At 34.4% G+C, this 12,057-nt stretch overlaps 1 protein-coding gene and 1 pseudogene across 1 annotated transcript; both read left to right on the forward strand.

The window, feature by feature from the left end:
* Positions 1–2,016: 2,016 nt before the first annotated feature.
* Positions 2,017–8,376, forward strand: LOC125676956 (uncharacterized). Its single transcript, XM_048914848.2, has 6 exons — positions 2,017–2,085; positions 2,219–2,512; positions 2,642–2,769; positions 4,559–4,802; positions 7,463–7,582; positions 8,268–8,376. The coding sequence occupies exons 1-6, from the start codon at positions 2,037–2,039 to the stop codon at positions 8,327–8,329; spliced, it is 897 nt and encodes a 298-aa protein (XP_048770805.2). The 5' UTR covers positions 2,017–2,036; the 3' UTR covers positions 8,330–8,376.
* Positions 8,377–9,581: 1,205 nt separating this feature from the next.
* LOC125677205 (P2X purinoceptor 7-like) lies at positions 9,582–10,678 on the forward strand (annotated as a pseudogene).
* Positions 10,679–12,057: the final 1,379 nt, after the last annotated feature.

Genomic DNA, 12,057 nt, shown 5'->3' on the forward strand with positions numbered 1-12,057 from the left:
TAAAGAACTTTTAGTAAACTTGAAATTGCAAAGCTTTTCTTAAATCTACAACATAAAAACTTATGACTTTTCAACACTTTACACTACCATTCCTCACGATGAATTAAAGACTAGACTTTTTGACATCATAGACATTTGCTTCTTTAACAAAAATGGAAAACGCAAATATTCATATCTTGTGATCAGTCATCCAAAAAACTACTTTGTTAAACACCACTCTGATTCCACATACAAGTACTCTGAAGTTGAAATTAAAATATGCTGGAGTTCCTCATTAACAATATCTAAGTGGTCTATGGTGATCAGGTCTTCTAACAGTCTGTTGGAATTCCCATGGACACGAATGGTGTTCCTTTGTTAACTGACCCGTTTTTATGTTCTTATGAAGCAGTATTTATTCAAAAACTTCAACGTGAGAAGGTCTCTTACTGTTGCCTTCAATGCGACATTTAGATATATCGACGACGTTTCATCTATTAACAATAGTAATTTTCGTTCATATGTCGATTCGATATATCCCTGTGAACTCGAAATAAAAGACACCACAGAGTCGTATACTTCTGTTTTATACTTAGATATTTTATTGAAAATAGATATTAACGGCAAACTAACAACTCAACTGTATGATAAACGGGATGGTTTCAGTTTCTCCATCGTCAACTTCCCATATATATGTAGCAATATTCCATTATCACATGCATATGGTGTTTATATCTCTCAACTGATTCGATATGCAAGACCTTATTCTGCGTATGATCAGTTTTTAAATCGAGGCAATCTACTGACAAACAAGTTGATGGTGCGGGGGTTTCAACAGTCTCGTTTAAAATCAGCATTTCGCAAATTTTATGGAAGTTATAATGATTTAGTTTGCCCATGTAACCTATAATTGGGTCAAATGCTGTTTGACGTTGCTAGGCCGTTCTTGACACAGTGATTTTGACTAAGGTTTTCCCCGTTTACCTGATCAAGATATGGCTCATAGCGGGTGCGACCGATCGACAGGGGATGCTTAGTTCTCCTAGGCACCTGATCCCACTTCTGGTATATCCAGGGGTCCGTGTTTCCCCAACTCCTTATTTTGTATTGCTTATAGGAGTTATGAAATTGATCAGTGTTCGTTACCTTAACTTTTTGTGCTATATAGAGATGAAGTAGCTCTCACAGATGTAGTATTTTATTGTTACAATCTCATGCTAATGACAGCTGGATGTACTATGTAATAGTTCAAACACCTACATTGACTTGTTAAAGTTAGTGTTTGATCATATTTGTTGTTCTGGTATTTCTCTTTTAAAGTATTCTAAATAGTCCAAATTTTCGTTTATATTGGTATACACATATGTTTATTTTGATTAAACAGCATACCGACATTGGTCTTAACCAAAGTTTACAGTTTTCAAGATCAACCCTTCTGTTGGGGAATAATTCAAAAGTAGTTATAATAGAATGAATTTAAAGTCTTCTCTTCAAATCACCAATGGTTTCCATATTTTGATGTTTGTTGTTTTAAGTCTTTTCGAGAATATTTCACTCATTTCGAGACTTCGCCAGCTATAAGTAAAATACCACAAAGATTGTAGCAAAGGCGCTTCTACGACAAACATGGGGCCGGCGACTCTCACTTCTAGATGTCGAGCGTTTGGCAAAAAGACAATGACCTATTTTTATACGTCTTTAGCTGAGTGCGGGGCTCAAACCCACATTCTTCTGGTCATGAAGCAAACGCTTTAACCACTGAGCAATTGGGACTTAACTATGATGTAGAAAATAATATAACCGCTGTTTGAAATATGGTTAGATGTCCCTTTTATGTGTAGGATTATATGGGAAAGATTTCTTATATGATTCTTCCAGGGAGATCAAGTTTTCTTTTAAACAATTGCAATCTGAGTGTCATCGCACAATATGTATACGCTACAAACTTTAAGGACAAACGATAAAAAATAATCATGAATTATTAAAGTATGCAGATTCAAGCAAATAGCGTAGAACATCATTCTATTTTCCTTTGCAGATGCTGCGAAAGGTATGAAATGCAGAAACATTATCGATATGTTATTCTTTCATGGCTGTGGTGTGTTGGTATGTTGGATCAAACATACTTTCCAAGAACAATTTTTGTTATTGAATTTGTAAATGAAAGAGAATTGTTATTTGATGATTAACGCTTATGGATTGTTTTGTCTAATGACATTGTTTGATTTTTTTTACTCAGGGAAAGGATTTTTATCTATCCGTAATGCTCCATTGAAAGGAGAAGGAACATTCCTTGTGTGTGCATTTCCCACAACAACGGTAAACAATGTGGAATGGCTTCATGATCAAACAATGCAAGCTATCTGCGGAGAAGGCTCTGAATGTCACAGTAGCAATGGTCGATATGTCCCAACTGTTTATAATGATCGCTCAGAATTAAGCATAGACAATGCAAGTTATTTTGAAGATGAAGGAGATTGGAGCTGTGTTATTAATGGACAATTCAAATCTACCAGAGAATTGGTGGTTCACTGTTAGCATTTTTCATTATTTGAAATGAGATTACAATTTCATTAATTTGAGACACATATCTATAATAATAATAATAATGATAAAAATGATCATAATTTATCTATATCAATATTTATATATATTACAATAGCCCTTCCAAGTTCCTTTGATTTGGCAAATCGTCCGACTTTCATTCCTGTGGAAGGCCTTAAACTGGAAGTTAGAGCAGTCTGTGTCTATCCAAAGGGAGATAACATTATACTCCAGTACAGAATAGAGGTATTTATGCCGGCTTTTATCTCATACATGTGGTGTATATTGCAAGTGAGATAAAGCATTAGATTTATCACACGCCCGTTTGATAAAGCACTTCCGGTCCGATCTACTTTTGACACTGTCCCCGCTTGGATGACATATTTTCTGTGTTTATGCATACGATGCATGAAATAAAGCGTATAACTTGTTATTTTGTATTCATTTAGAATTTGTTTTATAGCAAAATTAAAATGATATTGCCCCCACTGATATATAATGCAAGTTACCGGCCTTAAAAATGTCAACTCGATCAATAACTACTCAAAATTTACGATAAGAAAACAAAGAGATGTCCACACTATTATCATCAACAAGGAACCAACCGCCTACTGGACAGGCCTAATCGAAAGTATCTCGACATGCTGCGGTACAAAGCATTCACAAGCACAGTCTCTTTTCTTTGGAGCCATATTGAATGTAATAAATCTCAACAGTTTTACTTACTAAAGTGTCTCAGTATTTCCTCTCGCCCTCAGATTCAAAGAAACTACGTAAATAAAATCCAAATACACAAACACTTCTACGTTTCATTGTAAACTTTTGAACATTCTAATAAAACTGCAATAAAATATTATTTTCATTGATCGTTGTTACGCATGCTTATTTAAAAAAGACGGCGACATCAAACTTTTATCAGAAGGCCAGACCTTCGTCAAAAAATAATTACTCGGTCAATAGTTGTTATTTGTTGGAATGGCAAAACCATTGATAATCATAAAGTATAAACAATTTTCATCCATGGTTTCTTTTATAAAAATGCCCTTTGTAATATACACAAATCGATTATAAGCGCTATTTTTTCCCGCGTAAGGAAGATTAATAAGTACGACGCCTGAACCACGGATTCAAAACAAATTCAATCAGCTGTTTCTACCATGCTGGGGATCATCTCAAAATTAAGCGAAAAGAAGACGTATGAGATAAATAGAACATCTATATTGCGTGTTTTAATAATTTGGTTTATCCAACTCGTTGGTATGGTGTATTTATCCGCGTGGCAAACCTCGCGAATAAATACACCATATCAACGAGTTGAATAAACCAAATATCAAAACACGCAATATAGATATCCTCTATATACTTCAGCGAAATAAGTAAGAGAGAGAGAGAGAGAGAGAGAGAGAGAGAGAGAGAGAGAGAGAGATTTACGTAATGGAAACAAGCAAAAAGGCTTCTATCAATCATGCTTTCAAATAGTAATCCCGCTATCAAATATAGTCAGTATTATAGGGTTATTGAACTTATATTGATGAATATTGGCACGAGTTGACTTTAAAAATGCACGAGCTCGTGCCAATATTCACCAATATAAGTTCAATAACCCTTTTATTATATGGCTAAATTATTTAGTTGTTGAATTATATCCCCTTTCACTCAAAATAGACGAGAATTCATCAATGTTGGCACTTAAGGTGAAAGTGTGCAATATCAGCATGTATTTCTTAACTGTTCAATATTCGTCTGCCGTTTTGGCTTGTTTATGTCGTTACGGTATTAAGGTCAATATTGAACGCTCATACTCGGAATGTTTCAGGCTCACACAATTTACGCAATGCAAAGTTAGCGTTCAATAAATTCTCAGGATATTGAACGCTAACATTCTCTAGATTTTACGCAGATTTTATAATATACTATTTATTAGCTATATAATAAAAATATATACTGTATAAAAAGATGATAATTCTTTATAAAATACACCATGGTTGTCAATTTATGTTCTTTGGATAGTTTTTAATTTCTTTTATTGCTGTAGGGCGACAGTATTTTTAATGATTTTCAAAAGGAGGGTAGGTCTGTTGAATACATCTATATCGAAGATTGGACAAACAACTGTCTTTCTCATGAATACATAGCGATTGCACGAACCAGATTGGAAATTGATGATCTTGTAAATGTCAAAATCGATTTTCGCTTTTTGTACATGGATGCCGGACTAGAGATCCCCACAAAGTCAACTTTAACATTTTTGTTTTCCGATCAACATAATTCTCAAAATAGTAAGTCTTGAAAAGGTTAATGCATATATTTATATTCTTTTTACATTCATGTATATTTATTTCATTCATCATGAACATATATATTTTTAGGTCACCTGAGTAAACTCAGTTGAGATATTACAATTGATCAGCGTCCGTTGTCGTCCGTTGTACATAAACAACTGAACATTTTAAAGTTCTTGATAACTACCAGTCCAATTCCTTCAATTTAATATGAAGCGTCTTTGGGACAAAGGTGACATAAATTGTCAATTTTAGGAATCCAGCATCCTTGGGGTGGGGGCAAAAACTTCCACTTTACCAATTCTCACAAATCTTCTCTACAACCGCACATCTGTATGAAGAACTAAATGGATAGTGGTGTAGAACAGGAAAACCTTTACCAAAACTGTAAATTTCATGATCACCGGGGTATGAGTTCTGACCTCAGGGCGGGGCCAAACTTGATGTATAGTGTTTATGTGTAAAACATTCAGTTAACATCTTATTTAGTGCTACTGACACTAAATTGATGAATGGAAAGAGCAGGTAACCCTTTACCGAAATTGTAAATTTCATGATTCCAGGGGAAGGGGTTTTGGCATCAGGATGAGAACAAAAATGGTCAGTGATTAAATGTGTTAACAATAGAATATTTTAAACGTCTTCTTGATAACTACCATATCCAATTCTTTTCAAATTTGTAACAAGGATGACAACATTTTAAATTCAAAACTCCGGTACCCCGGGGTCTTAGGGGCTGTGCAAAATTAGACCAATTTTCAAATATATTAAAAAACTATAACGACATCTCTTTAAGAAAAACTAAATGCATAGTGATGTAAAGCAGGGAGGCCTCAACGAAATTTGTAAATTTCCTGATCCCTGGGTTAGAGGTTTGGACTGTAGGGAGGGGTCAAAGTTGGTATACATGGTGTATGTGTGTAAAGCATTTAAATAAAACATTTTCTTTAAGGATATTGATACTAAATTGAAACTGAATAGATATTTAAAAGGAGTACATAGTCCTTTACCAAAATTGTAAGTTTCATGATTTCATGGGGTAAGAATTTTAGTTCCAGGATGGGGCCAAAATTATTTTAGTGATTATTGTCTTTATCATTTGAAAGACTTATGTTTGCTGATACGGTATGAAAAATAAATGCAGATATAAGAAAAGCAGGAAAGAATGTACCAAAAATTGTGAATTTCGTGACCCTAGGGTGTTGACTTTAGAACGGGTCCAAATTATCATATCGTGATAATGTTACATATACATGTATTATATTAAGTTTTCATCAGTATAGGCATTTTCGGGGGGGGGGGGGGGTGATATAAGTTTAAGAACACACCTTGTCTTATGCTGTTGCTGAATGCTATATTAGAAATTTGCATAGGTATATGCAGAACAGAAATTTGTTTTCTAGATTTCATAGCCCTTGGGATTAGTGATACTTTTAACTAGTACTCAGGTGACCTATAAGGACCATGGGCGTCTTGTTGTATATTGGCACTTCAATTAGAGCAAGATTATATTCAAAGCCGTACTATAAATAAAACAGTGAACATGATCTATAATTATGACTGAAAATACAACTTGAGTTTTTCCACTTGTTCCTGTCTGAATTTTTATACTCTACCTATTGCGCAAAGAGTACCATTAGTACAGCATGTTGGACATGATTGATTAAAATCCTTACATACACGCATATATAGAGAGAAGTATAAAAGGAAATGATACACAATCCCGTGAAACATGGAGCTGCATGGCTCGTCAAACGTTGCAACATTTAATCTTTTCCATTTATATTGTATGATTTTTCATTCGTATTGTATATTTTTCATTTGTATTCTATATTTTCCATTTAAATTGTAAATTTTTTTCATTTGTATTGTGTATTTTCCATTTGAATTGTATTCGAGGGGTTGTTTATTTTAATTGATTATAAGGATCCCATTGGTCAAGTTTTAGCCTGTATCGTGTTGAAAACGAGCAAGATATTCCGATAGCTTAGAGAAACCACAAGATAAACTGGTCCCCTATTTCAGTGTAGGACTTGTTAAGCACGAGGTTGAGTTCAGTAGAATCTACATACGATGTACATGTACTTGTGTATGTAAACGGCATAGGCTATGGCTTGATAATCGAACAATGTTTTAAACCAATGAAATCTTTTGTAACAAAACAAAAATAAACAATCCCTTGGATGCAATACATAATGCAAATGAAAAATAATAAAATGCAAAATTAAATTTATACAATACAAACGGATTTTTTGACAATACAAACAAAAACTTATACAATACAAATGAAAAAAAAATACAAAAACAAATAGAAAATTTAAAATAGAAATGAAAAAGTATACCATAGAAATGACAATTATATAATACAAATGGAAAATATAAAAATTGCAATGCTTGACATGTCATAGAGCTGTATTATAGTTACAGCTTTACCTAAGGTTGAGAAGAAAGTAGTTTATCACGAATTATTTATTTCTAGACATGTATTGCAAACCAAATCAGATGTAGATATGAGAACCCTTTCTAGCATGTAGTGATATGGTTTATACATTTATATTTAGATACATGTAACTCATGAATATCAAATACACTATTTTTCGGAGTAGTTTTGTATAGAATGCTAATTAGATCAAATGCATTTCAATTGATTTTGTTAGTTAGTTCCCCTTTTGGTAATATCCCATGCCTGAACATCGGAAGCTGTACAAATGATTCTTTCAAAGAGCGTGCTTGTGACTGTTCATCGAAGTTTCGCTGGATAAGCTGTAACAAGACAGGTAGTGTTTATAAGATTTAGAAATGAAAAGAACATATTACCCATAGTGATTCAGTCAATAGAATCAATAAAGATTTTATCAAGATGGCTCTCAATATCTCAAAAGCTGTAAACCATTTTAAAACTTGTACCTGGGTGTCAGTAGTTATAGCCTTTATGACTTGTAGAAGCTGGCTAATGGTAGCTAGCTTTTTTCATTTTAAGTAGCTGGTTACTAGTAGCCGTCTGGAAGCCAGCTTTTGTCTGTCTAGATAGCCAGTTACTAGTAGCTAATTTCACCGTTCTTCTGCTGTACTAAACGTTCGTATACATTAGTCATATTGTAAACGAAACTATATACTAGTATCGAATGACAACCACGTGGTAATAGAAAACGGAGAAGATGAAATAAGAAGGCTGGAAAAAACAAAACTACACAAAATTGCAAGGTATGTAGAGGCGACCATATCAAGTTATGATCAGTGATTTCCGTAAAAGGAGGAAATCAATCTCGCACTCCAGCAGGTTAAAAAAAAAAATTCTATCATCAATGTTGCAAGTCAGAATAGATTGGATATATACATATATACATGTACAATGTATGTGCGGAGCAGGTACATGTGTAAGAAATAAATATACCGGTACCGATGTGTTTTTGCTGTATAATCTTAAGTTTTTACATTCATTAATTTTTTAATTGATTGTAGGAAAACTTAAAACGAAGATATATCTGGATACTACGGAGGACAAAACTGCTACATATGTTTAATACCTGTGTCTGAATTTGGTATTTCTACAATAAATTGTAGGTCATCATTTTTCATCACAAAAGTGCTGATTAACAGGATAATTCCTACAACACAAGAGGGATGGGTGCATTTTAATAATTAAAAAAATCAATCAAGGTGTGTGTGTGTAATTCCCATACTCCCTCCAAATCTAGAGGGCTTAAATAGGCTATGCCTGCTGCCCGATCCCATTCACTTTATGAATGAAATATAGTTTAAATTAAATCCACCACTGATAATGTTTCCATAAGACATTGTATTTAACAATTAAGTACTGTTTCGCAGGGAGACATCACAGATTACCATCTCTTAGTAGGGTTATCACCCGAGGGCGCCTATGCAGCGGGAAACCAAATTTTCATCGAAAGACCCGGCAATTATGGTCCAATACACTGCTTTGAACTACAATGGGAAATCAGGGCAGAGATTTGATTTGTTTCTTTTCCCCAAATACCCTAAATTTCGAAAAATTAAATTTGGACATTGAAACTGAAGAGGCACTGAGATTTGTGACAAGCCGCGAGGATCAGGTTTCCATCAACCCTGACCTACATTGTGTATGTGTATAAATGAATAAATATATATATATATATATATATATATATATATATATATATATATATATATATATATATATATATATTATTTGTAAACTCGTATAGTCTATAGATACTTAGAGTTAGTAAGATATTTTGTTTTCTTGCTTGAGTATTTACATCGTTACAACAAACACCAAGGTTATGTAGCCAACACCTGCACATAATATAGAGATGTTCATTCATGACTGACATATTTAGAGTTACATGTATGATAATATTTATCATAAATATCATCATAAGTTAACAGTGTGTAGAAAACAAATTATTCTGTACTTGTGATATTGTAGATAAGTTCAAGTGCAACAAGACAGCAGAGGAGAGTGGAAATGAGCGACAAAAGCTCAACTTCTAGTCCTGTTAGTCGTGGAACAGTAAGGGGAAGAAGAAGACCAGCAGGCAGAAGAGGAACAAGGGGTGGACGTGGAGGAGGAAGAAACCAAAGAGGCGGGCATAGAGGAGATGTAGCAGAAGCTGCACTGCAAGACAAGGCAGAGAAAATCCGAGTATGTAAATACATGTAAATTGATTTACATATAATTGAGCTGTTCTGAAATCAAATGTGCTACTTTTGTATAATTTTATTTTGAAAATAAAATAAAAATAAAGTATGTACTTGCAGGCACGTACAAAAGAAATGAGCGATGCCGGCAGGAAATAACTGCTGATGAAAACAGGGGACAAGCACCCAAGTCTGTTGTTAGACTTAATTGACCAGGAAGCACCACAGAAAGGTTTTCATCCAGTACCTGGTGTTTCTGCCTATGCCCACACAGATCGAGAAGATCTGTTGTGGCAGACCTCCCAACCAGTGCCAGCCACAGCTCCGGGTGAGATGTATTTCTATTTCGTTTTAGTAGGTGCAATATCCTATAAAAACTGATATGAAATATTTATATTCTAAGACATACTGTGTTTGTAATGAGGAATTTTATGTAAAAGAACGTGTATAATTTACTGTAGGACTTCCAGCTGTTAATTCTGGACAAGCTTGTTTTCACCATTGCCAAAATGTACAGACAAGATGTCTTCGCCTTGACACAGGACGAGGATTACAATAAAGGAAAGAGGTATGCTGCCTATCGGTAGTTTATCTTGTGGCACCATGGGCGCCTTGGAGTGGGTGTTCGACGGATTATCCCTAGCTGCTGTGTTTGGGCGATCTGTGACAAGTATCCCAACCAGTATGAACGTATATTGGCAGCATCCCCTCTCGTTTAGGATGATTTCTTGTACCATTATCTCACACTTTTTTGTCATTCCCTCTTGTTTAACCCTGTAATGCCTACATGACTAGAGGTTTACATTAGTCGTCAGTGTTAAGTAATTAAAGGCACATGTGTCCTTCAACCATCATTTGTAAAAGTATTTTAGTTGTGGTTTTGTATATTCAAAATTGTAAGATACAATGTGATAGTGAAACTTGTTGTGAGGACTTCTGGTTTTAATTACAATTTATTTTTGTACAAGTTTGTTTTCCTGATAATTTCTTATAATACTAAACAGTTTCATACATCATCAAAATTAAAAAGAAAAACATTGTCAACACTTTCAAAGTCTTTAACTTGTTATTACACGTTTCAACAAACATCAACAGTAAATGCTATTTCTTCACTGGAGATTTTACAAAGGGATTTTCTTAGGGGTGAGATCAAATGTTTAATGTCTGACAAAAATCTTGTCATCAAAACTCCTCTCAAAACTTAATGTGATGAATATTGAAAAATATAGTGATGTGTGAATTATTTTGGATGTTAGATGACATAAACTACATGGATTTGTAACCCTCTTCTCCCGATTGTTTGAATTTGGATTTTTATCCGCGTTGGCCGTACTGTATCCTGTTTGATTCCAAACAAAGTGCAAAGTGACGATTAACTGGGAAACCTACAATACAAGGGGAGGGATGTATTTAATTATAACAAGAGGCCCACAGGCCTTATCGGTCACCTGAATACTAGTGAAAAAGTATCTCTACTTCCATGGGCTATGAAATCTAGAAAAAATTTCCTGTTCTGAATATCTAAGCTAAATACTAATGCTCAGCAACAGTATTAAACAAGGTGTGTTCTTAAAACTTCACTGCCCTCAAAAGTGCATACACTGATGAAAGGCTTTAGATAATAGGTGTATTAACATTAAAACATCAAAAGATATTACTAATTTGGACTCATCTTAAAGTCATAACCCTGCGTTGTGAAATTCACCATTTTTTGTACATCCTTTTCTGCTATTCCTAAGTATGCATTTAGATTTTCATATCAGCAAACTTGCACATAGATACTATATACTAAGTTTGGCCCCACCCTGGGTCAACACCCTTACTCTGGGGAAAATCAAATTTACAATTTTGGTAAAAGACTACCTGCTCTATCAATTTAGTTTCAATTTACTATCAAAAGCACTAAAAAAAAATGTTATTTAAGTGTTTTACACATAAACACTATATAACAAGTTTGGCCCCGCCCTGGGGTCAGAACCCCTACCCCGGGGATCATGAAATTTACAATTTTCGTTGAGGCCTTCCTGCTCTACATCATTATGCATTTAGTTTTTATTACATGTGTGTGGTTCTTGAGAAGAAGATTTTTGACAATTGGTTAGTTTTGGGCAGTTTTGCCCTACCCCTAGGGCCCCAGGGGTGATGGAGTCCTGAAATTTACAATTTATGTCCCCCTTGTCCCAATGATGCTTCACACAAAATTTGAAAAGAATTGGACAGGTAGTTATTAAGAAGAAGTTAAAAATGTTCAATTGTTAACGCACGACGGAGGACTGACGACGGACGAAAACCAATTGCAATAGGTCACCTGGGTTACCTCAGGTTACCTAAAAAGTTAAATCCACCCCTCTCTACATCCACCACTGAATGCTTCCATGCGACATTGTATTCAATGGGTTGTATATTGCAAATGGACTTGCATTTTCACATAAAAAATGCCACCCATTACCTAGTTCAAAGTGATTTTATTTCTTTTATGAAATGAAATATCTTACGAATATTGTCGTACTCATACTACATAGATGACCATATAAGGGACTCATCATTTCATTTTTTCACTAGGCTATATAATTTGAAAAAAATATAGTAAGAAAGGAAATGAATTCAATTT

Source organism: Ostrea edulis, chromosome 3, assembly GCF_947568905.1.
Source record: "Ostrea edulis chromosome 3, xbOstEdul1.1, whole genome shotgun sequence".
In the NCBI taxonomy this organism is placed as follows: domain Eukaryota; kingdom Metazoa; phylum Mollusca; class Bivalvia; order Ostreida; family Ostreidae; genus Ostrea; species Ostrea edulis.

Coding starts and splice junctions, on each gene's coding strand:
- LOC125676956 (XM_048914848.2), top strand. CDS start 2,037: ATGCAGAAACATTATCGATATGTTATTCTTTCATGGCTGTGGTGTGTT. Junction 2,086..2,218: donor TTCATGGCTGTGGTGTGTTG/GTATGTTGGATC, acceptor TTTTTTACTCAG/GGAAAGGATTTTTATCTATC. Junction 2,770..4,558: donor TACTCCAGTACAGAATAGAG/GTATTTATGCCG, acceptor TTATTGCTGTAG/GGCGACAGTATTTTTAATGA.